The 24,929-nt window shown below is 43.9% G+C and overlaps 1 protein-coding gene across 11 annotated transcripts in view; it reads right to left on the minus strand.

Moving 5' to 3' along the window:
• cacna1ab (calcium channel, voltage-dependent, P/Q type, alpha 1A subunit, b) overlaps positions 1-24,929 on the minus strand; it is a 127,596-nt gene that overhangs the window by 14,292 nt on the left and 88,375 nt on the right. For 6 of the 11 annotated variants that reach the window (XM_056371579.1, XM_056371574.1, XM_056371584.1 and 3 more), the window contains exons 33-43: positions 22,013-22,129; positions 21,830-21,895; positions 21,048-21,145; positions 20,742-20,892; positions 19,594-19,721; positions 18,775-18,871; positions 9,644-9,749; positions 9,149-9,256; positions 5,878-5,981; positions 1,826-1,947; positions 925-1,060 (exon numbers count right to left, since the gene is read on the minus strand). In XM_056371579.1, the coding sequence (XP_056227554.1) occupies positions 925-1,060; positions 1,826-1,947; positions 5,878-5,981; positions 9,149-9,256; positions 9,644-9,749; positions 18,775-18,871; positions 19,594-19,721; positions 20,742-20,892; positions 21,048-21,145; positions 21,830-21,895; positions 22,013-22,129 (1,233 nt within the window). Of the gene's footprint in view, positions 1-924; positions 1,061-1,825; positions 1,948-5,877; positions 5,982-9,148; positions 9,257-9,643; positions 9,750-14,652; positions 14,750-18,774; positions 18,872-19,593; positions 19,722-20,741; positions 20,893-21,047; positions 21,146-21,829; positions 21,896-22,012; positions 22,130-24,929 lie in introns of all 11 variants that reach the window. The other 5 variants (XM_056371575.1, XM_056371577.1, XM_056371581.1 and 2 more) reach the window with 5 other exon arrangements.

Here is a 24,929-nt window from a genome sequence, read left to right on the forward strand (position 1 = left end):
CCAACTCCAAGCCACTGACTCAAGAGGAGGTTGAAGAGTGAACAGCGGAAAATAAATAAATATATAAAAAATCAAGGAACAGGAACATGTGAGAGTGAGAGAAAACAGGAGATGAGCAAGAAGGATGAAGAAACTAAAAACAAAAAAAGGTTTGAATGAGGAAAAGATTTCAAAAGGACAGAGAGACACTCGAGTCTTGTCCGCTGGAAGAACAACAGCAGCAGCTGCAACATCCAGCACTTCAGATAAGACTAATTCACTGGAGGTTCCCAAGGAGTTGGTGTCAGGGATGACGGAGTGGATTAGGACAAACAGTTCTCAGTCTTTTTCACAACAAGGACACTCGAACAGGAGATCTCAAATTACTCCAAATCAATCCATATCGGTCGGATCATTTCTCATGTTTTTATCGGGAGAGACTCCAATTAGAAACACATTAGGTCCCACGGATCCTGACTGATTGTCCAAGCACTGAAAAAAAAAATAATTCAAAATAAAATACTTACCTGAAAAAGGAAAACTCGCCTTCCAACACACTTCTATTTAAACTGTGACTCCTCCGTGCTTCTCCATGTTCAATAGTACTGAGTATTAAGATCTACAGGTTTCGATTAGTTCTAGTAATATATAGGAAATGTTGTGGTAAAGAGGTATCAATAAGTTCTATAAGAATATAAATATATGTGAATTCTTTTTACACCCCCAGCTGTGGATCATTCCGCCTTTTATTATTTACCGTTACGTGAATGAAATGTCAGGTTTTGTGAATATGTAATGAGTGTCATCCTGAGCAGTGTGTCCCACCGGTGTCTGACGACATATTGACGTATTGATTGCTGTTTATGTGTGTGAGCGGGGACCGGTGGGGCTTGAATCGGTGCGTTACCGTGGTGGTCGACGTGCGTGTACGTGCATTCACCATACCTGGGGGTTGTGCCGGTTGTCGTGGAGATCGTCGGGGTAGGGTCTGTCGGGGCTCCAGTTACTCGTCTTTTGGAACATTTCCTGGGCTTTGGCCGTCACCCACGACTGGCTCTCAGTCATGCCACCCTCGGGAGGTCTGGCACCGCGCACACACACACGCACACACACACACACACACACACACACACACACACACACACACACACACACACACACACACACACACACACACACACACACACACACGCACGCAAAAGTCAGGGAATTACAAATCAAGACTTTCCCCAAGGAAAAAAAATCTGAACTACTACTAAACCAAACTGTCACATAGTTTATGAAGTAGTTAAATTTCTCTGCAGATGGTTGTTGAATAAGTGACAATTTCTTTTTCGACTGTCAGAGAAGCGACAACAAGATTTCACACAGTAACATACACACACACACGGTGCCAATTCAGCTCAATTTCACCCTTGTACAATTTCCAAATTGCATTTTCTCTGCCCATGTAACGGACGCTCGCACAAAAACTAAGGAGGCCTTTGGAAACGGGGGCGACAGAAAAACGCAGAACAGGAGAAAAGACAGAGAACGGCACTGAAAAACATCAAAGGATCTCAGGGTCGAGAGAAGAGGAAGCTGGCACAAGAAGATGAATAAGACTGTGTATGTATTATTGTACTGCACTGTATATGTTCTATACGTGAGGGTTGGAGTCAAATTCTGGCAAAGAATGGTTCATTTCTTTGTTCTTTCTTTGTGTTATGTAATATTTAAAAAGCAAACATGATGTAAACTTGTATGTTTATATACAGATGATATACTGTGCATGATCAACTACTATATCATATACATGAGTGTGTGTGTGTGTGTGTGTGCCGTATCACCTCCCTGTTCTACTCACATGCTGTTGATGTTGTCCGGCTGGGTGCTGGGGAGGCCGTTCACGCCCTGCCCCCCCTGGCCGTCCGTGCCCCCTCCCTCAGAGGGCGGCTCCATGCGCTGAAACATTAATGGCGTTCGGTTCTGTGTGAGATACACGACATGGCCTGCAGGCTGGTATCAGGCACACTCAGGGGAGGGGGCAGACACAGGACACAAACACAGGATGCACTCGCAGCATGCACCCACACGGGGGCGCCATCGGCAAGCACATGGCTGTGGGTATCCAAGGTAAAGCGCCCTGGCAGACTACAGATCTGGGATCTGCTGACCGCCTTGAACCGGTGCCGAATTTAAGATGTTTTAATGTCTTTGTTTGGACTGATGTTCAAGGAGGGAAAGCTGATCTCAGATCTGTGTCAGAGGGGAACTTCTACCTTTGGCATTTGAGGTAAAATTGCTCTTAAATCACAGGTGTTGGACCAGATTACCAAACTCATGACACACATCATTAAAAAGACATTTTACTCAAGAAACATCCTTCATCTGCCAAGAATGTTTTTGAGTAATATGCCCTTTTGTGGGAAGCAGACATCTGATCCTGAACCAGTTGTATTAAAAAGCAACTTCTGCTTCCATCAGACAGGTCAGAGGTCGGGGGCAGCTTTGCTCCCAGGGAGATCCTGGGTAATGGAGTCCTCTCTCAGGAGTGGTTTAAAGGCGCCGGTTCATGACTTGCCACAGCTTGTGTCATGTCCCTCCACAGCCTGGAAGCTAAAGGCTGGAATGCTAAATGAGCGCAGACGGATCAAAGGCCTGTTCAGAAACAGATACACGTCCGAACCTCCTCGGACACGTGAGGCACTGAGCTGCTGCCGGACGGAGAAGCTGCGTCTGGCTACACCCAGACATGAGAAAAAATATAGACTTCAGAAAGAGGTGGCTATTTGACTGGTGAGGGCGGGAATAGAGGCTTTGCAGTTGCTTAAATCTGCGGAAACAAACGTATCTGTTGTCGTCTCGGCAGGGACGAACACCAGGAGAGGGCTGTTGTGGGTGTAGATTCTCAAAAGCTTCACTATAATTTCATCCATAAGTAACACACTGACAGGATGTGTGAATATTTATGTCATGGGTTTCAAACACTTTCTTAACGGATGGAGGACCCTGAGAGAAGATCTTATCAATTGGTTTGAGAACCACTGCTCTAACAAGGCCGAAGGTTCACAGCAAGCGGCCTGATGGTGGTAGATTTCGTGGTCGTTAGCTGGCCACCTGTGGTTAGCTGAAAACACGCTGATATAATCTGAGCTCAAAAACAATTTGGCGGCGGTTAGGTCACGACTGTTGACTTGACTGTTCAACTGAAAGGCGTCTATCTCCTCCCCTTGAACACGTGACACAAACGATCAGACAGAGAACAACACAGCCCGTCAGAACTTTGTCAGATCCCGCTCAGTCGTCATGTCCTGTGTTGAGGGGGGGGGGGGGTTTGTTCTCTGGACAGTCTGGTTTTGGCAGGGTGCCAGCCCCCAGTGATGCATCCTGGGAAAGTTCACGGTACAAACATTTAGATGGATTATGGTGAAAACAGTGAACACCTGACACCGGCTACAATGGAGTGTGTTTCAGCGGGTGGCGTATGTATCCGACTGATTACATACAGAGCCACTGGTCACAGGAGCCTCCACTCAACATCCCACCCACCCACCAGACAGACAGACAGACAGACAGACAGACAGACAGACAGACAGACTCGTGAACACACAGACTGGAGAAAATGGTTCTTAGTTAGAGAGACTTGGTGACAATCGACCTGGATTGACCAAACAGGGAGAGCTTGATAAGTCAAGGTCTCATCTCTTCCTGGAAGGATAAAGGGAGAGCGTCAGAGGTACGGAGACGACGTGGGAAAGACAGGGACGGAAAGGGACTACAGACAACGGCCTCAGGAGCAGAGCCAGGAAACAGGAGAGGGACAGACCACAGACAAAGAGGAAACAACAAACACATCTGATACACAACAACAGCAGCTCAGCAAACACTGACAGTTGAGACATGACTTGGCACGAGGAATACACAGGAGGGAGGAGGAGAGAGAGAGAGATGAGCACAACAGATGAGGTGTTAAAGAAACAATCCACCCACCCCCCGGTCCTCTTCACTGTTATGTGATCAGGGTGGTATTCTTGGTGGTGGTTACCTAACGCTGCAGCCTTTTTCCTGCCTTTCTTTTAAAGCACTTTCAGCAGATTCTAACAGATTTCTGCTGCAGCCGTTTTTACCTGAAGGATCTCTGTGGTTTATACTCTCTGACAAGGACTACAATCATGTTACATTTCTTCTTGTCTTTGCTGCCAAAATGTTGCTTCCTCCACTTTCCTGCCAAGATAAAAACAAAGATGCTGCTATATACGACTCCACATGTACGGTGCAAAGCAGGTGCAGCACCCCCACGTTTATTGTCCATTAGATTATTGTCAGATTATATTGTATTTTGATCTGTTTAAGGTGCTTTTTAGGGTGAAAATTGAATCTTTGTTTGTTGCAGAAGTGACAAATAAGTGGGTCAGAGTCTGGATATCCAAACCTGGACCTATAACCTATAAATTATTGAGAGCTTTTACATTTTGAGGGAGCGTTTTTTATTTTAGCGGGCACAGCTTTTCTGGCCTTTATGGCACTGGTCATGTGACGCTACTCAGCCAATCGCTGCGACTCGAGTCAGTGTGTGTGACACGGAGAGACAGTTGTGGAAAGTGGGAAATAAATGATTGTCTTAATAATAATAATTACAGCTTTTCAGTTTTTAAGATGAGTTGAGATTGTTAAGATGTGAAACAGAGTTTTTATTCTTCTAAAATTGAGCCCTTTATCTTAAGATGCACATTTTTGAAAAGCTCTCCTATATGTAGCATATTTATTATGGCCTTTATTTTCCTTGTGAAGGCCTTTATAACTGTGTCATGATGTTTCTGGGTGGATTCTTTCGGTGAAGTGGCGCGGCATGACAAACACAAAGACCGCAGTGGAAGAGAGGAGGAATGAAGTGAGATACTGGAGAGATGGTGGGACGAACTGACAGACGCACAGACTGGTTTAAAGTCCTTGTGCACTGCTGATGTTGAGAGAGCCTGTCCATTCAGTCCAATGGGATGGCTGCATTCAGGAACATACCAACATACACTGTAACTGCACTAAAAAAGACCAACTAACATACTCTCCAGTCAACGATGCACTCCTTCGTTTCTACAGAAGGGAAATCCCGTCTCAGAAAAATATGTAGGATTATGGCTTTATTCCATTAAACAAATATGGACGTTGCTATATTACGATAAACTTAAGATTCAAGTGTCAAATGGACTGGAGCGAACAGGAGGAATCACATGAGTGGAGAGATGTTTTCCACACGTCCACAGTGCGGACTGCAAATAGACAGTGGGAGCGAGTGCATCTCAAAGGCATTCATCGACAGGAAGGGAAGAGCACTGACACTGAACGAAATGTAAGGCCATGTGGTATCATCATCATCATCATCATCATCATCAATATGCAAAACATTATTGACAACAAAAACCATCATTTTCAATTGGTAAACCTCCGCAACAGTGAATCCTCCAAGAAGACTCAAAGCAGTGGGGCGAGGGAAAGTTGCTAACTAGCTAGAGAAAGTAAAACAGCTGGAGACCTCTGTTAGCAAGCACGGTCAAAAAAAGAATAAGAGTAAGGCTGGCAGAGGGCGACAAGGTGCTAGAAAAAGGACGAGGCAGTCGTTCAGGTAGCATGCTAATAAAGGGTAGAGCACAGGTGGAGGGGGAGGTAAGGTTTTGGGGTAAACATGTGATGGTTTCCCCTGAGGAAGGGAAGGGGTTTTGTTCGGAAGTGTTGCTGAGTTTTGACAGGATTTAAATGTGTAAGATTGAATTCTTATGCTTTTAAATCCATATTTTGGCAGGAGGCAAAAGTCAATCTAAGGGCTTGTGGAGGCAGCATCAAAAAAATGAGGTCGGGTGGAGGAGGAAGAGGAAAAAGAAAAAGGGGGCGTTCAGGGAGTTTCTCTGGGATGGAGTCTACCTGTTCCTCTCGCAGGGCCTGCAGCTTTTTCGTCTTGCTCTGCCGGTAGTACTCCATGATCATCATGGCGGCGTAGATTTTGCCCACCGTCAAGTCTGTGGCTGCTGAGAAAATGACAAGTTACCCTGCAAGATTAGACCCGAGCGAGATGGGACCCTGAGCCGTGGGGGGGTGGGAGTGGGGGACGAGACACACACACACACACACCACCGATACAGAGAAAATTCACAATAACATGCAGAATACACCAGCGGCGGGGGGGCAACTCTGTTTCATGTTTAAAGTTTAAACTGCACGTTCAGTTTTGATTTGGTAGGTTCAGGTGTTTCCGTCTTCTAGTCGACAGAGGTCAGTTTAGCCACAGAATATTTGGTCAGTGGGAATCAATAATTATGCAACAAAAACCAAACTTAATTAGTCCTATAGGTGGGCTGGCATCCAGAGCCAGATCACGCACATGCTTGGGGCCCCCAAAGGGAAAAGGGGGGCCCCTGATGGCCCCTCATATTGGCATATTTTGCAATGACAACTATAAAACCCCTTAAACCCCCCCACAAAGACACTACAGAGTGCCCCTGATCGTGTGTGCTGTAGCTAGCGTCTACCAATTACCTGCATGTGAGGCATTCAGGGAAGATCTGTAAATTGCAGTATCTACGTTGTAGATTTTAAAAAAGCCCATTGATGTTGTTGTTGTATGTTGTTTTTACTTTAATTTTCCTGTATGAAGCTCAGCGTCGCAAACATGTACTCAGACTGCTTTGATTAGATGACATCACGTACATCCACATGTATAATAAGACTAAGTAAAAGAAAGAGTCAGTTGGTTTGCTGATGATGTGTTTCTGATTGTGTAAGTGCGACAGGTGGATTTCTGATTTACCTCCGAGAAAATATGGCAACAGGAAACTAACATGCTCTTTTGTTGCGTTGAAGGAATATTGACAACCACCGTCTAAACATTCCTTGTGAAGCCTCAACTGAAACAGAGCTGAGCTCACTCGCTGGTGTACAACACACAAATACAATATTACAACACTGTACAGTTATTAACACAACAGAGCCAATAGTCTTTTCACAGGCAGATGCTGTACCTATATCTTATCAATCAACATTCTCCTATGGCCGTACTATCTTCTAACTGGGGTGTATTTAACCTTTAACCTTAATATTAAGGCTGAGGACCAGGTAGCCACCTCACTAAGAAACACAGGGACACCTCAGTCAAATGATGCCTGGAAAACAGGAGCTCAATTTTTTTCTAAAAACTCCAGACATGTATCCCCGGAGTTTGGATGAAACACGTAGACATTTAAAATCAGAAAAATATTGAGCTTTGTTTTGGTTTTGTCAAATAACGTCTGAGTGAGTGGTGCCCTTTTCAAAGTGGCACGGCTACAAGTCCTCTAGCATTAAAACTGATATTTATGTGTGATAAGATATGACCACACATATCTTATTCTCTTATTCTGCTACTGGACAATAAGACATGACAGTGCATGTCTTTTATCTTATTTACCAACATGCATTTAACAAAACAACTTGAGGTTATTGCCAAACATGCATAATTATACTGGTTTTTAAATCATGTTAGCGCTTAAATAATTGTATTCTAAACAGATTGACCTTGAAATGCTCATTCATCACAATCATTTCATATCTTACATTGACTTATCAGTTTATCAATCTATCTCACCAAATTGATCTGCCTCTAAATTCTTCCTGTAGTGAAAAGACTTCTATAGAGGATCTTCTATAGCAGGCACCCCCTGATACCAGGACTGACCGAATGGGTGGAAAGATCAGCAGTGTGTGTGTGTGTGTGTGTGTGTGTATATGTGTGTGTGTGTGTGTGTGTGTGTGTGTGTGTGCGCGCTACTGTCTGCACTGTGTGCCGGTGAGTCTACAGTGCATTGGCGTGTGCGATGTTTATCCGTAAACACAAACGATGCAGGAGCTAATTGAACAACATCGTCCATCAAATTAATATCAATTATAAAACGTGGTACTGTCACAGTCACAGGTTGTCAGTTCTTCTGATGATTGGCTATCAGACATCAAGATGGGTCTTACCAAATATGAGGTACAGCAAGGAACTTTGTGTCTGAGAGTGTGATGGACAACGGAGGAAATCTCACGTCCCTTAAATATTTTGGTTTATTGCCTATCGGTATGTTTGCGCTAAACCTGCGATGTGGAACCTTTGTCTCCCCCTTCTGGCAATGAGAGTAATTACACAAACATCGCTGCTCAACGAGGAAAAAGCCACACCGCAACGGTAAGCAGCGTTTGTGCTCGCCTTCGATCGCTTTCTTTTTTTTTTAGACTTTAATCCTTTCTCTGAACGTTGAGTTTCAAATTTGCGAGATTTACCTGGTGCTGTTCGGCTAAATCGGCATTGTGTGAACTTGTTTAACTTGAATGTAACAGACGCCCATTTAAATGTAAGTCCTACACTCCAGCTTTAAAATAAATGAATTAAAACCGATGGTGTGCTCAGTGCTCGGTTGGCGAAGCAAGGGTTCATGTAGGCCACTGTCTTTTCTTATCGTCAGTAACCAAGGCGTTCAGTTCAAACGCTGTGGCCTGTTGGTAGCAAATAACCTTACCAGTACAACCTGTGCCGCAACAGTACCTCTGAGTTAGATGAGCCTTCCAACGAACACAAAATTGCAGATCTGGAGTCAGTGGAGTTACCGTTAACAATGACCACAGAGCACCTGGAATTACATCGCATCCCAGAAACTGGAAGAATATCGAGGAAAAACAACAACAAGACGCAGCACTGAGAAAAACAAACAACATTGCGACCAATTTACTGTTATCAGATGGTTAATCAACCTGGGAACAATAAGGCACTTTAGAGGTATGGCTTGATAGGGACACCAGAGATCAGGGAGTCACGGAAACCACTTGGGTTCATGCTCTGGAGACAATGAATACCGACAACCAATGTTTTGGAAATCTTGGCCTCAGGTTTTCTTAAATATCTTGTGTTGGTCAGTGGGAATTTTGACCTAATGGCAATACTATACAATAAGCCAGGGAGTCTTCAAAATCATTTTTATGGCAATGCGGCCAGAAGTGGATGAGATATTGGACGGACGTGTGGAAACCTACGAATGTATGTACAGTATGTGGGTTTATGTTGTAGTAGCCTGATCAGGAGATGCGAAGCAGTGAATGACACTGACTGGTAGAAGCTGTCCTCTTGGTGAGTTGGTGATCGGACACATACACACCACTATGCGCATGTTTTCCTGCAACTTACACTTGTGCGGAGTAACCAGCAGGTCCAGAGTCTTCTGCGACAAGTTCGGCCAAATTGCCATCATCTCCTTTCTCAGCTCTGCATCCATCTGGTGCTTGTCTGCACCACCTGGGCAGCCCCCACCCCCACCCCAAAACCCACCCATGACCCAGAGCATCCACACACACACACACACACACACACATCAAACATTTGTGCATCCATACATACGCAAAAAAAAAACCCCACACACACATAATCACAAGGCAAATAAGGTGCAACCAGAAGGGAGGCACAATGGCACAAAACCCCAAAAGAAATATAATTAGCCATTCAACCGTATGCACACACACCCAAAACAAAAAAGAAAATTGTTAGTGTCAGAATTAGCAGAGTTTTGTCACATTTTCTACAATAGAAATTGAAGAGAAACAGTCGGAAATACCCAGGAATACCCAGGAAAGTAACAGAGATGAACAGACAGAGTAAAGGGCTGATAGTACTTTCGGGCCGTACCCTTGGCAATCTTTATATCCAGTGCTGTCCTGATCAGAGCCATGAGGGTGGAGTTAAAATGCACCGTGTTGTCATCTGCAACCGGCAGATCCATACGCAGCAGCCTCTGTGGAGAGCCAGTCAGGATGAGAGGATGAGAAAGGGATGTGTCCTTTGCTAAAGGATGATGTGCCTGAATCTCTGGGAAAGGGGGACGGGGTGAGGGGTTTGGGGGGGCGGGGGTTGAGAGAGCTCCATAGACAAACAGCCAATTAGAGCTGGACCGGATTTGTCCAGGTTTTATTTGATGTTCCCCTGAGACGGATTAGTGTTCAGGCGAGGATGATTTAAGTGTCACTATAATTGTTTCAGATACAGATCTGATCAATGTTGCACAATAAGTCAAGTGAGTGAATTTCAACTCGAGGCACTTGAGTTTTAAACGTCCTCTGATAAATGTGTGCTGGATTAAAGCGATGAGCGTGTGTGTGTGTTACGTCTGCTGCACACGTTTTGGATTGGTTTTTTTGGTTTTTTTTAGTGCATGCATTTGCAAGTGCAAGAGCATTTGCTTGAGGAAAGAAAAGTGAGTTCCTGCGTCTCCTGTTTTTTTCCAGTGATACTCTACGTGACAGCACAGCTATCCAATGAGGGCCATCTGCTGCTAAGCAACTGTGAGAGCCGAGAACCACAAGGAAGAACAATCAGAGCCAAAATGGCCTCCGACCCAACCTGTGCCCATGTTCCCTAAATGTGTGAATGCATTGGCGCATTTACACATCTCTTTTGTTACACACATAGAGATATAGATATATATATATATATATAACAGTGCACATACACCAACCCAACCCACCCCACCCCATCAACCCCAACATCCCTCCCCACCCACTTACACACAACTATTTGCACAGACTGCAATTAAGGGCGCTTAATTGGAGTCCTTTGGAGACAAAATAGGTCGACTGGAGAACAATAACAGTATCACTGGTGTAATTCTGCTATTTTTCAGGAGACTGCTGTTGTTTAATTTAACTGAGGCATCTGCTATAGAGCTCCCCCTACCTGTTAGGAGGTTCCCTGTCTTTACATGTCTATACCAGGTAAAACCGATGGAGAAACCTGCAGATAGAACGAAACAAGCCGTGCCACCTGGAGGCGCTTGCCGTTCCTATCCTGACCAGTCGGCATCCATCGGATTTACCTACGAACATGAGCGTTGGGCACTCACGATGGCAAGCACGGTAGTACAATGGCGGTGGGGATTGTGTGCGTGCTCGTGTGTTCCTGAGTGTGTGCGAGTGTCGGGCATGCCCAGAGCCAAGTGTGCGGCAGGCAGAGGGCATCGGCCAACATCCACAGCGCTCGGCAGGCAGCAGGCAGGCAGGCTCGATGTGGCCCGTAGCCATGCGACACAGAGTGCGGGGATCACATGCAGCACCACACGACACACCCCGCTAGAAAAATCCCACAAACCCAGACACAGAGCATGCAACATGCCTTTACTACACTCCCATTATCTAAGCCCCATCTACCCAGCCCACTACCCCCCCCCCATTTCCCTTAAAACCCACTTTCACAATACAAGCAGCCGTGCATCCGCGCAAAGAGAGTATCCTCAATCTAATTGGATTGATCCTACTGATTGACAGATTCATTTCTTATCTTTTTTTTTTGTTTGTTTGTTTGTTTTGTTTTTTTTTTTTGCTCTCTACATTCATTTTTACATTCATGGTTCCCTTAATCAAAGTCAAATTGGACAGCGATGGTAGTATTTCATATCAAGTCAAGATCTCTCTCAATGCCAAACGGGTGCAGTGTCTTAAGGGGGACTCAGAGTTAGAGAGGATTAGAGTTGTGGCATTCCCTGAAAGAAGAAAAAAAATCATAGAGAAGATCAAAAAGAGATGATTGATGTTCTGTCTGTTTTTTTGTTTTTTGTTTTGTTTCGTTTTGGACCAACCAGACTTTGTGGTAGTAGTACTGTAGGGTTAGGGGAGGGGGGTCTATCAGAGGGGACACATGGTGGGGACAGCAGTTAGTGGACTTAAACTAGGTGAATCTAAGCTTGGTCATGAGATGTAGTTACAGATAAAAAAGGGAGAATGAGAAGGGAGAGGAGGAATCGTGAAAACACTGAAAGAGTAAAAGAGGAATCAAGAGAACGTGTATCAACTGGAGCTAACAGAGAGAAAGTGAGTGTGTGTGTGTGTGTATGTGTGTGTGTGTGTGTAGATAGAAAAGGAAGGAGGAGAGAGGCTGAAAATTACAGAACAAGACAAGAGATAAAGACGAGGACTAAAAACAACACTGACATAAGTTTACTAAGAAGTTCAAAAACCAAAGGCGCCGTAGCGATACGCTGTTATAAAAACTACTTTTCTCCCACTGAGGGTGAGGCCTAGTGTCCACTACAGGGAAGATCGAGAACTTAAACATTAAGAGTTATCAGTGTAAAAAAGGTTAAAGACGTCTGACCTTCCCCTCTCTATGCCGAGACAAAACATGAGGACTTTCTGATCTCAAAAAAGGTCCTTTAATGGACTTTGTATCAATGAATACCGGAAAGGCTTTGATGGCTGAAGTATGTGATGGGGGGGTGGGGGGGCCACTGCCAAGACAAGTTGACATTCTGGAGAGAGAGAAAGAGAGAAGGAAGGAACAGAAAGGAGAGTGTAGGTAGAGACAGAGCGAGCTACGATGGACGGAGGGACGCTGTGAAGGGATGAAGGGTGAGGTGATTGCTCACAGACAAGTGGACGCAGAGGTAGAAGGACAGAAGAATGACAGAGACAGAGAGAGACAGAGAGAGAGAAAGTTGACAGGTAGGAAAACAAAAAGAGAACAACAAAAATTAGTAAAAGAAGAAAGAAAACAAGATCGAGAGATAAGAGCGAACGTGGCACTGACACCCAGATTCCATCAAGGATCAACACAACGATCAGAGGAACCTTTTCACTTTTAGGATCCACTGTACGAACAGTAAATCTGTCTTTACAGAGGGTTTGAATGCAGATGAACCATCGGAGAAGTTAATATTATGCAGGTAATGTCACTAAAGAGAGGGGATCAACCCTCCGTGCTACTCTGGTAAACGCCTGGGGCCCCCCAGGGGGGAAAGGGAGCCCCCGAAGGCCCCTCACATTTTGTAATGACAACTATAAACCCCCTTAAACCTTGTGTCGTGTTGTGTCAGTGTCGACTGTAGCTAGCCTCCAACGATTTCCTGCATTTGAGTTACTCAGGGTACATATCTCTAAATCGACCAATAGTCTACATGTGAGGCGTTCAGGGAACATCTGTAAAGTCTACATGTTGGGCCAAATAAAGGTTATTTTTCTATTGATAGTAAATCTGGATCTCAAAAAGTTGAGATAAAAGCAACGGCGTTAGCTTCAGTAGATAATTTTTATTTCTTTTTTTACAGCTGATGCACACACTTCACACTCTTAATTGGTGATGATGGGATTTTTGCCTCTGTGCTGCGCCTTTTTCGGAGCCTGTTTAACACCACAAACACGATAAGCAAAATTACAGGAACTCTTTGCTCTTTCCTGAAGCACCTGAGGCACCGAAGTACGTTTCAGCGCTGATTCAGCTGAATCCGGATGTCAGTACGAAGGAGAGTGACAGAGCAGATAGACGGAGTAGGAGAGAAAGAGCGGACAACGACACAGCGGATGTTGAGAGGCTCGACCCAGATCTTTACCCTGGCGGTCTGAGGCACAAAGAGAAGCCAAAGACACTGAAGTTTCCTTGGGAGTCAAAACATTTTAAAAAAGCATCTTGAAAAAAGACAAAAAAACTAAAAGGGCCAGAACTTTTCCTGCTGATTTTTATTGTGCATCATCATCATCATCATTATTATTATTATTTGTATGTGCACAGTGTGTACATGTGCGGTAATGTGGACATGTGTATGTGCCATCCACAGGAATAAGAGACACAGAGGACTGAAGACAGAAACCCTTGCCGTTCCTTCTGTACCTGCATCGTAAGCAAATAGTTGCACTGTGTGTGAAATAATCTCCTTTTACATGTTGTTTGAATCTACACTACAGATTTTACCAAGCGAATAAGTTACGTATGATTCACATTGTTGTAAGCTATATATATTTTTCCATGTATCAGTAACTCTTGGGGTCCTTGGCGTCATTTACAGGATGTCATTTTTATAATGTTCTGTAAATAATCACGCCTGTAGAAAATGTTTCCAGATAATATGTTTTATTTATACTTAATATATTTTTTTGCCTTAAATTGTTTTACGGTGTTTTAGTTTATTTTCTCTTTAACAAGTTGAAGAAAACAGGCTGTAGAGACAGAGGAGTACCACGGAAGCTCATTTAATATTTCATGTACTTTTACTGTGAGATGGAGGAAAATATGCAAACATCGATTAAAAAATATACCAAAGGAAGTTCCTTCATTTGTGACGGAAAAGGGGAAATGCTTCGTCAGACGTGTTCTCTATCTCTATCTTCTGACTGCGCTTTGGTGTGTGTGTGTGTGTGTGTGTTGTGCGCACGTATGTGTGCGTGCATGCGTCCGTGCAGGTTGCAGAGGGACTGGCAAAGCCTCCGCTGTTCCCTTACTCCTGCGGCCTGACGGGGAGGAAATAAAAAGAAAGAGGATTGACTACCACTCCACTATCACTTCACTTCACTGCACGACAAAAGCCCATCCCTCCATCCCCGCGGTCGGAGAGAGAGAAGAGAGGACAGCGCTCACCACCACCACAACCACCACTAACAGACAATGAGGAGAACACCGCTGGGAGGAAGGAGGCAGGGAGGAGGGGGGGTGGAGGGGAGGGAGAGGAGAGAGGGAGAGGGAGAGGAGGAGGAGGAAGGGCTCGGGGAGGTTTCAGCAGGTGAGAGAGGAGAGGTTTTTCCTCCCCAGCGATGGGGAGGTTTCAGAACGGAGATGGGAGGGGATAGAGGGAAGAAAAGAATGATGGGAGAAGGGAGCGAGGGAAGGAGGTGGGGGTGGTGGTGGTGGAGGGGGGGTAAGGTGGGGGGCGAGTCTACCTTATAGGCGACCCGGGCGGGACACCTCTTCCCAAGGCCTAGCGGCGGACACATGTGTCTTAGCATCTGATACATGTCTGTGTAACTGATCCGGCCGCTGGGGTGGCCACAAACACACACACACACACACACACACACACACACACACACACACACACACATACACACACACGTCACATGCACACATACATTCAAAACACCCACGCACCAACACACACACACACACACACACACAACAGACAGAACAAACGAAGACGGACGACATGAAAACGAAAGAAAGAAAAACGGTGAGGGGCGGGGGAGAGGGAGGACGAAGGGAGGGGAGGACGCAGACGCACAGAGGTGTGTTTTCAGGGGAGGAGACATGAGGAGAAAAGTAAAGAAACCGACAAAGGAAAGGAAGAAGGGGGGAGGGGGGGGAACAAATACACAGAAGTTATTGTTTTGATCGCTGTGGATATGTGGTTGCTGTGGTGAGAGAAAGAGAGAAAGAAAGAGAACGAGAGAACGAGGGGGTGTGTTACGTGGCTTCTAGTCTGGTATATCATAAAGTACGGGAGAGGAGAGGGAGGAAGGGAGGGGAAGAAAGGGGGGAGGAGTTGGAGGAAGAGGAGGAGGTGTTATTTAGTTTAGTTAGTTGTTGAGATACCGTTCTATGCGAGGTGAAAAGGGGATTTGGGGTTTTTTTTTTTTTTGGTTCTTTGCCCTCTTTCGCCGCTCGGATAGAACTGGCAGCGGAGCTTCTAGCAGGCAAAGAAAAGCACCGCTGCAGAGATCGGAGTGAGTCACAATGACAAGTCAATGCAGTCCATTACTGAGGCTGCGTGTCCACCAGGAGCCTCTGCTCACAGCTGCGCCTTCACATGCTCGCGGGAGCCCTCCCTGATGATGATGATGCTGGTGGAAGGGTTGGGATGGCCCAGCGGCGCCAACAGCCGCACCTCGGCTTTTAGAGGGTCAGTTCACCCACATCGCAAAAAAAAAAATAAAAACACCTCTTGTGGTGTCAGGATATTTAATCATGCTCTATAATTCAATGTAGGTGAATGGAAACAGCAGAATCCACAGATCTGACTGTAAACCGATCGGTTGGGACTCGGTGAGAGTAGAGCGGTAGATCTTGTGGGTGTCTCCAAGTGAACCTACTGTCCTTCGCTACTTTGGTTTGGCAAAGTGAAAAGTGGGTTTGTGGAGATGAAACAGCTGTGTCAGTCACAGGGGAGTGTGTCCGACACTGTAGCTCAGTGTTTGGCAAACTTTTTCAGACCAAAGAACCACTAAAATAAAACCCACGGACCACATGACTCTCCGAACATCTCCAAAAGAACATCAACCCTAACCCAACGCCTTTATAAGATCGGACAGTGAAGGGAGACAGAGTGAGGGATGCAAAGAGTCCCAACGTGAGACTGGTGCTATTTATGTAGCATCAAAGTTATCGCACACTTACGAACACTGGTCTCAGTCTCAGTTGTGGTGACTACATTACTAGTAAAACTTAACACCCGCCTGTTGTGTCCGTAATGTCGGAGGTTTCATTTGATCCGATGGGTCCATGATCTTGTCCGTTTGTTCGTGTTTGAAATTCAAATTCAAATAATAATGTTTGAATTCACATATGAGTTGATTTACTCGCTAGCTGGCAGACAGTTTGAGAAACACTCAATTTAAAACATGATATTTTAACACATTTACTGACGGACCACCAGGGTGCTGCAGCTAAACAAAGAGTGGCACGGCTGGAACATACGCCGCCACACATTTCTAACAATAGAAATACATAATAAAAAGTGCTGCATGTGTTTTCAGATGATCCTACTTATTTGTTCATTATGTGGAAGTTAAATAAAAACCGCTGAACCCTCCACTGTTTGCTCAGGAAATGCGATGGCCTTCACAAATGCTCCTGCAGCTTTAACGGATACCAGGGCGCCGTGGCATTTAGTAGAAAAACGTCACACAAGAAGACATCTGACTATTTGTGTTGTATTGTCTAAAACTGCATTTTTTATGATGTAGGTGAACCGACCCTTTGACCGTCTCTTTTTCTTTAAGCCGGGGACTGCAGCACCTTGAAAAGGTTGAAGATGTCATGACCAGTGATTCTTCCCACAAGCATCTGTCAGCGCAGGTAGTTATGAAGAGGTAACCTGGTGGACAACAAGACCTTTTTATGTCCAGAGTCCCTTGCCCCGAACCACACACACACACACACACCCTGCCCCTTTCCTTCTTCAGAGCCACAAACAGAGCAGGTTTGGCCACATTATCATAGTCGTTCAGGTAACAATGAATATGAGCTGTTACCATAAGGCCTGTTACATTCTCCGCTCAAGGCGTGCCAACACAAGCATGTGGGATACACAAGCTCTCCGCTTACATAACAAATGCACACAGGAGAATTGATGTCAGTGCAGTATCTGCTATAAAAAATGTCCAAAGAGAAGGAAGACTACGTTACAGTAGATCCCTGTGGGTTGAGAATATAAGGTGACAAGTTTTAGATTTAAATTGTTTTTTCAAAAAAAAAATCAACAAAAAAAAAACTTCATTGATAGTTGATTGTATTTCTGCAGAAATGTGTTATTATTATTATTATTTTCTTGTGTAAGAAACACCAGGTACATGGCCTGCAGCATTGTTGTGTGCATTCTTTATGAAGAGCTTGTAACAGGCCTAACGATTGGTTTTGATACCTTGAATCCTTAAAGCCACCATGTGTAGGATTTAAAAACTTTGTCTTTTGGTGGTGATATTAACAAAAGTTTGATTTTTCTACAAATCAAACTAAGACTCTACAATCACATGTAAAATCTACACATAGTGGCTTTAACATTTAAGATGAAATATTGCAGCACAGCGGTTCACAAACATGTGTCATGGAGGCACAGGAATCTGCAGTTTTTCATTCAAACCAACCATAACAGCAGCTGCTTTAAAGGTCCCATCCAGTGTAAAGGTCTGTGTCCATGTGTAGTGTGATTATAGATCAGGTCTAGGTTCTATATCAATACTGTGAAAGTATCAAAGCCTCAGTCCACAGAGAAATGCACACAGCCTGTATTTACAAACTGAGCCCTAAAATGAGCTGTCAGGACTTCCTGTAACTTTGTGATGTCACAACAAAGCAGTCACCAAGCCCCGCCCACCTGAACCTACCATCCAGCCTTGCAGGATTTGGTTTTACCTGAAATCTGCAATATTTTTATTCGACCACTAAGAGGCTCAGAGCCTCCTCTCTGCTGATTGGCTCACCGACCTGTTGTTGCTATAGCTCCAGAGGGAAGCCTGAGAGAAGAGATGTGAAACTACACTGAGATGGTTTCTGGCTCTTAAAACATCAAAAACATCTTCTCATGGATGAACACCTCAGATAAAACACAGGAGAAGTGAAAACTACGGGACCTTTAGTTTGTGTTTATCCGCAGAATCAGCTGCGTCTCTTGAGCCTCGATGACACATGGCTGGAAAACGCCGGCTTTGCTAACAGCTACGAAGGTTAGCGTGGCAGCAGTTTTCGGACCAAGCCCTCTCTGCCTGTGTCTCAATGCTACAGTAACCCCACCCCTCACCCAAACCAGAACTCATACAAGAACAATGCACGTTGCTCGACCATTTTCTGTCCAGGCAAAATTAGACAGCAAGCAGAAATAAAAGACAATGGCTGACTGGAGTCCAGACTCTAGTGTTTACATCATACTGAATTAAAAGTGAACACATCAGTGTCATTTTCCCAGCGTTCAGTCAGAAGACAATAGCGAGTGCAGTGCACCACCTCATGCTTCACACACCGCTACCGGTGTGCGTGTGTGTGTGAGAGTGTGTACAAGAGTGTGTGTGTGCATTTCTGCATTGTCCCAAACATTCTCATTGTCATGTCAGAATGCATATATAACAGAAACCCCCCCGAAATAAAATGATTCAATGGTGAAATGAGATTAAAACAACTGAATAATGCAACAAACCCGAACAGAAAAGTTCAAACCAAATGAAATAAATAAATAAATAAATAAAGTACGAAAGAATTTGTTTTAAAAAAGTGATAAAGAGCGACATTCATTCCAGTCTCTTAAAGGCGAGCAGGTTGCGTTTAAGTTTGTGCTTTAGGGGTTTGGTCCAAACCTTGCAGGCCACCCTATGTGGGCATTTCTTGCCAAGGCCCAGGGGAGGTGAGATAACTCTCAATAAACTGTACATATCCTTATAATGTATGCGCCCGCTGCAAGAAAAATACAAGGAGGGAAAGTTAGGAGCGGGAACACACAGGTCACAGAGAGAGAGAGAGAGAGAGAGAGAGAGAGAGAGAGAGAGAGAGAGAGAGAGAATAAAAGGAGAAGGAGATAAGATGATGAAGAAGAAAAAGAAAAGGTAGAAGAGGAGAGAACATTTATTTACACTAAGAAAAAGAGGTGTAAGACACCTTCCTTTCATGTATGCTCTCACACACTCACTCACACACACACACACACTTCTTACAGATGGGAGAGGAGGAGAAGGAGAGGGTTACATTCATCTCAACTGTGCACAAGTTGTGCAATTTGAGAAAGTTCAGAGAGGAAGAAAGAGAGGAAGAGAGTTGGATCATTCTTTGCTCAGACAGGCCAGACTTTAACCGACCCACTTCTAACTTCTGTCATCACATGATGCAGTTGCTGTTTCATCATAACATGTGTCGGCTGGGGTCGTGACACCGCCGTTTTGCCCCGTTTCGGGACGGGAGAGAAAGTCAAGGGTTAAGAGTCACTTCACATTCAGCAGGAAACTGTTGGAACAAAGCTAATGTTTGCTAACTCAGTTTAACTCTACACATCAGTTACAGTTTGTATCTCTGTGTATTTGCTGCTTCAACTGTGAGTTTCTGCCTTTGTATTGTTTTATGTGACTTCTACAGCAATTGTGTATGTGTGTGTGTGTGTGTGTGTGCGTGTGCGTGTCACTCACCAGGCAGCAGGGTCGTACTCCGCCCATATCCTTACATACTCGTCCAGGTGATGCGGCCCCAGGATGGAAGAGTCTCTGGTCAGGTACTCAAAGTTGTCCATGATGACAGCCACAAACAGATTCAGCATCTGGAGCGAGGACGAGACAAACACACTCTAAGCAAAAGTTTTTTCTTGTCGTTTTTTGTACTTTTTTTTCTTTGAAGATTTAAATAACTTCCTGGATTGTCTCCCGGCATGTTAATGAACACCTTCCTCCTTTTGGGGACTGGAAAATAATATAGTATATTGCTTAAAAAAATAAATGAAAAAAAAGAAAAAGAAAAAGGATGTTGAGACGGGAAGGGTTCTAATACTTTATCACGGTTCGGAGAATTCGTTTTTTCTTAAAAGTTGATGACAGACACAAAATGTCCTTTTTGAGACCAAGTGAGACACTGACTGAGACGTATATTCAGCAGACGGGACAAACATGACTGTGAACCCTGGATCTAAAAGACAGAGTCGTCGTGCAGCCGTTTTTTCCCCCCTTGTGTCCAGCTGCAATACTGCAAAGAAATATTCCCTGCACACCAAACAGCAACGTCCAAAATAGACCTCTATTAATAAAGACATGCCGGTGAAACTGTTGATAAGACGTCTCATACAGCAGACATGGTCGATTATTACTGTTTGTGCGAAGCTGGAAAACCTAAAGATTTTATTTCATTTTTTTTTAAAACTAGTTCACAGCCTCATAATATATATTTATTTCTCTGCATGTGTTGTCATCACAGTGTGAAGTGGATGGGACAAACAAGCAGGAGCAGGACGGAGGCTCTAATGCACATGTGCTCATGTCATGGGCTTGACAGAATGCAAAGCTATTTTTGCCATCAGAGTATCCAGGATTAAATAAAATGAATCCCACATGAGCACTTGGTGTATGTCATTTCTTTCTGTAAAGCACTTTGAGCTGCATTTCTTGTATGAAAGGTTCTACACAAATAAAGTTTATTATCATTATTATTTTGAAGGAAGGAGGAAAGGAAGGCTGAAATATATGTTGTTTTCTAGCCAGATGTAGTTTGATTTAAAATAAAATAAAAATCACATAATTAATGTAACTGGTTAAAGGGATATTCTGTGTTTTTTTTTTCTTCCCCTCACCAGGAAAGAGCAGAGGAAGATGAAAGACACAAAGTAGGTGTAGGCGAAGGTGCTGCCACACTCGGGCTCTGTGTTCCCTGAGTCCTTGTCGCATTCTTTACCACCCAGGCACGCCAACATGATCTCTTGCCACGCCTCTCCAGTAGCGCTCCTGCATGAGGTGGACACACACACACACACACACACACACACACACACACACACACACACACACACACACACACACACACACACACACACAGAGTTTAAGGAAGAGTAAATGATTGAATAGTGAGCAGAGACGCTGGAGGAAGCTGGAGGACTCACCTGAACAGCAGCATTAGAGCCATGATGAAGGTTCTGAAGTTGTTGTGCTCGTTGATGGCACTTTCTCCCTCCTCGTCTAACGCCAGGTTACCAAACAACTACACACACAAACAGCGGGAAAGATGTTCAGTTACACCAGGAGTCGGTTACGTGCTTCTGATTTTTAAGTACTTCATCTTTATTAGATTTTTTTTTTTTTAAATGAGCACATTTACTTAAACTCTGTGTCATCTAAGTGTCATTTTGACGTACTTGTGCTTCACTCACATGCTGCAAATTTATGCAACTTTATTTTAATTTGAATAGTTTAATGTTAATATTGTACTTTTTTAGTTACTTTGCAGATTTATTTTTGTTATAGATTAAAGTATTTAAAATGGTGACAGTTAGCTCGACCCCACAACCACTTATAACATTAAAATGCTGCTTATTATTACAATATGACAATATATAACATGGAATACATAAGAAGTAACTTCAGTTTTGATATTTGATATTATGTTTAGTTTACTTTAGCTGCTAACCTTTTATTTGTGATGTAGTATGTAAGATAAGAGAATTCCTTTATTAGTCTCAAATTTGCTGTGTTACAGCAGCAACGTGGACAGTAAAAAAACAGTAAAATGTCAATAACAAATACAAAAAAAATAAAGTAATAATATGTATAATATGTTTGCCATGTTTGCAAATACTTCTTGCACACACTCTCTCAGATGCACAATTCCTCCTACACATCAGGAATGAATCCAAAGTCATATCAATATCAAAACGTCCGTACTCACCTGCATGCCGATAATGGCATAGATGAAGAAGAGCATGGCAATGAGCAGACACACGTAAGGCAGCGCCTGTCAGAGCAGGTGAAAAAAAAAAAAAAAAAAACAGGAAATATTTGTCAGAGTCACGAAGTGTGTGGTGATTTAACAGTGTGTACTTTCTGTGTGAGGCTGCTGAGGAGTGAATACCTTGAAGGACTGGACGAAGGTCCACAGCAGGATGCGGATGGTCTCTCCTTGTCTCAGCAGCTTGATGAGGCGAGCTGCCCTGAACAGCCTCAGGAAGCTCAGGTTGATGAAGTTGTTCTACAGCAGAGAGGGAGGACAAAATCAGTTTTTCACCAAACACACAACTTCCTGCACAACCTCCCTCTACCAAACACAAAAACCAAAAAACAACAGCGGAGGAAAGAGAGAGAGAGAGAGAGAGAGAGCGAGAGAGAGAGAGAGAGAGAGAGAGAGAGAGAGAGAGAGAGAGAGAGAGGGAGAGGAGGGGGAAGTCAAAACCAACAAAACTTAAACCAACTGCAAACATAATGGCACTGAGAAGACACAAGTATAAATGAGGGAAAGACAACGAAAAGGTAAAAATAAAATAAAATGAAAACTAGGAACAAGACAAAGAAAAGAAGAAGAAAGAAGGAAATAAGGAAAATCATAATTCAAAGAATCTAAAAGGTCATCATCCAATCTGGTACAGATTTTTTTTTTTTTTTTTAAAGAGAACCAAATGCACTGATCTCTGAGGGGGGCAAGCAGGCCACACAAGATGGAGTACAGTGCACTGTGCCTGTCAACCACACACACACACACACACACACACACACACACACACACACACACACACACACACACACACACACACACACACACACACACACACACACACACACACACACACACACACACACACACTAAGAGCATGGCTTGGGGGTTGTCTGTGACAGTGTCTTTTGGCCGAATGTGTAAATATTTAAAAATGTTTTCTTTACCAGAGCGAACTTGGCGTCTCAGAGAGCAGATTGAACTACGAAGCCGTCTGCCCTCAACACGGATTCATCTCCATGAATCACTGACTTTCATCCTCATTAGAAACTGACTCATTTTAAAGGATCGAATCAGTGTTACTACACATTTTAGTTGCTTGTACTTTATATTTGCAAATGCAGGCCAAACAGTTCAATTCTTCTACTGTATGAAAATCACTCCAAACTCAACCAGACCTCTTCATATTGGAAAATCCATCACAGTGAACACGGAGTCTGGACGCCTGCTGTCTCACACCCTGCAGCCCCAACAATAAGACCAGGTCAAACTTCAAATCAAAATGAAGGATCCTCGGAGGTGGAATCCAGTCTAGGAGCTTTGTAAATTGTTTTGCACTCTATGTTTTTGGTTCCTTACAGTGTCACAGAGAGAAATATGTAATGTACAACAGCCAGACTCCCTGGTGAGGCCCTGGCATTTTGTGGTTGACAGGCAAGGCGGGTAGAGGAGCATGAGGAGGAGGAGGAGGAGGAGGAGGAGGAGGAGGGAGAGGAAAGGAGGAGGGACTAGAGAGCAGCCTCGGTGCAGGCATGGCATGGCATGGCATGGCATGGCATGGCTTGGCATGGCAGCATACTTTCTGGGGAAAGAACTGGCCCACATGCAGACCAATAAGGGGCCAGTGGCGCCGAGCACATCATGAACTCTGATTCACACATTCACTTATTTAGTTGCACTGAAAAGAGTGTGAGATTTTATTTTTACAGTTTGAATTAGAGTGTGTTAGAAAATTAACTTAAACCAGTGCGGGTAGCTGCCAATGTTGTCATGACAACAGAAATATGTATGCTTTCATACTGCTGCAAAGAGAATGAACTGAATATTACATGTTATTAACTTCAATTAAACATGATCTTTAAAATGATTGGCACAGCAGACGACATCTCGACTAAATCAAGTTTACTTAATTAAAGTAGTATACTCAACCTGCAACCAGATCCCAGTATACTTCATTTCAGTATACCTAATTATAGTATACTTAATCTGGAACAACATGCCAGTATACTTAATTTGCAGTATACTTAAATCAAGTGTACTTAATTATAGTATACTTATTCTGGAACCAGATGCCAGTATACTTCATTCCCTACTGCCTGTATAGAAGATAATCAGTGTTGTTTATCACCAAACCACCTGGCTTCTCTGAGATTAATAAAGAACTGTGTTCTACTGCACCTAGAAGAAAAGTTAAATGTTTGTAAATGTTCTAAAGTTTTCTAGGGGACTGAATATGAGTCTATGTGTGTGTATTGTCATTTAAATAATGAACTTCTCCACGTCATCAAAGAGTTTAAAAGGTCATCATCCAGAAAAGCGCATGCACTGGGATCAAGGGGTTAAGACTAGTCATGGGGGGGGGGGGTAAGTAATGGGTCAGGGGTACGCATGACCAATGAGGATGCAGCAGAAAGCTTTGAGAGATAAATTACAAACCAACCAGATTCTACATGTGCGAAGATGTAGAAAGATGAATGGGGAGGACGTTTTTTTTTTTTTTTTTTTTTTGGTAAGTTGTAGTACATTGTGAGTGGGTGAGACATTTTTTGGGGTGGGGTGGGGGTTGGTCGTATGTTTTATTGGGCAGGGGCATGGGGCGAAACGCACACCATCACCATCATTATATTCATCATCATCATCATCATCATCATCATCATCATCATCATCATCATCATCACAGCACCACCACCACATGTCATGGCGCAGCACGGATGGAGAACACGATGAAGGATTTCATAGTGCATTTTGATTGGATGGATTTTGAATCAGAGGAGGAGGGAGTGGGAGGGGCGTAGGGCGCCAACAAAGTAGAGAGGTTTAAAGAAAGCATGTAAAGAGATAGAAGAGGAAGACGGAATCATTATGGGCGTCGTTAAAAAGGCAGTGAAACACAAATCTTCAGGTCAACAACAACAACAACAGCAACAACAACAGTAAGTGAGCGACACCTGACACAGGTGCTTCAGCCCCTCTTTGAAGCCAGCTCTGTTAGCAAACCACGTACCACTTCCTCTTTAGGTTAGCTTTCCAATCTGGTCCGTGACGGGGTTCTGGTCCCCGT

Source organism: Seriola aureovittata, chromosome 3 (assembly GCF_021018895.1).
Source record: "Seriola aureovittata isolate HTS-2021-v1 ecotype China chromosome 3, ASM2101889v1, whole genome shotgun sequence".
In the NCBI taxonomy this organism is placed as follows: domain Eukaryota; kingdom Metazoa; phylum Chordata; class Actinopteri; order Carangiformes; family Carangidae; genus Seriola; species Seriola aureovittata.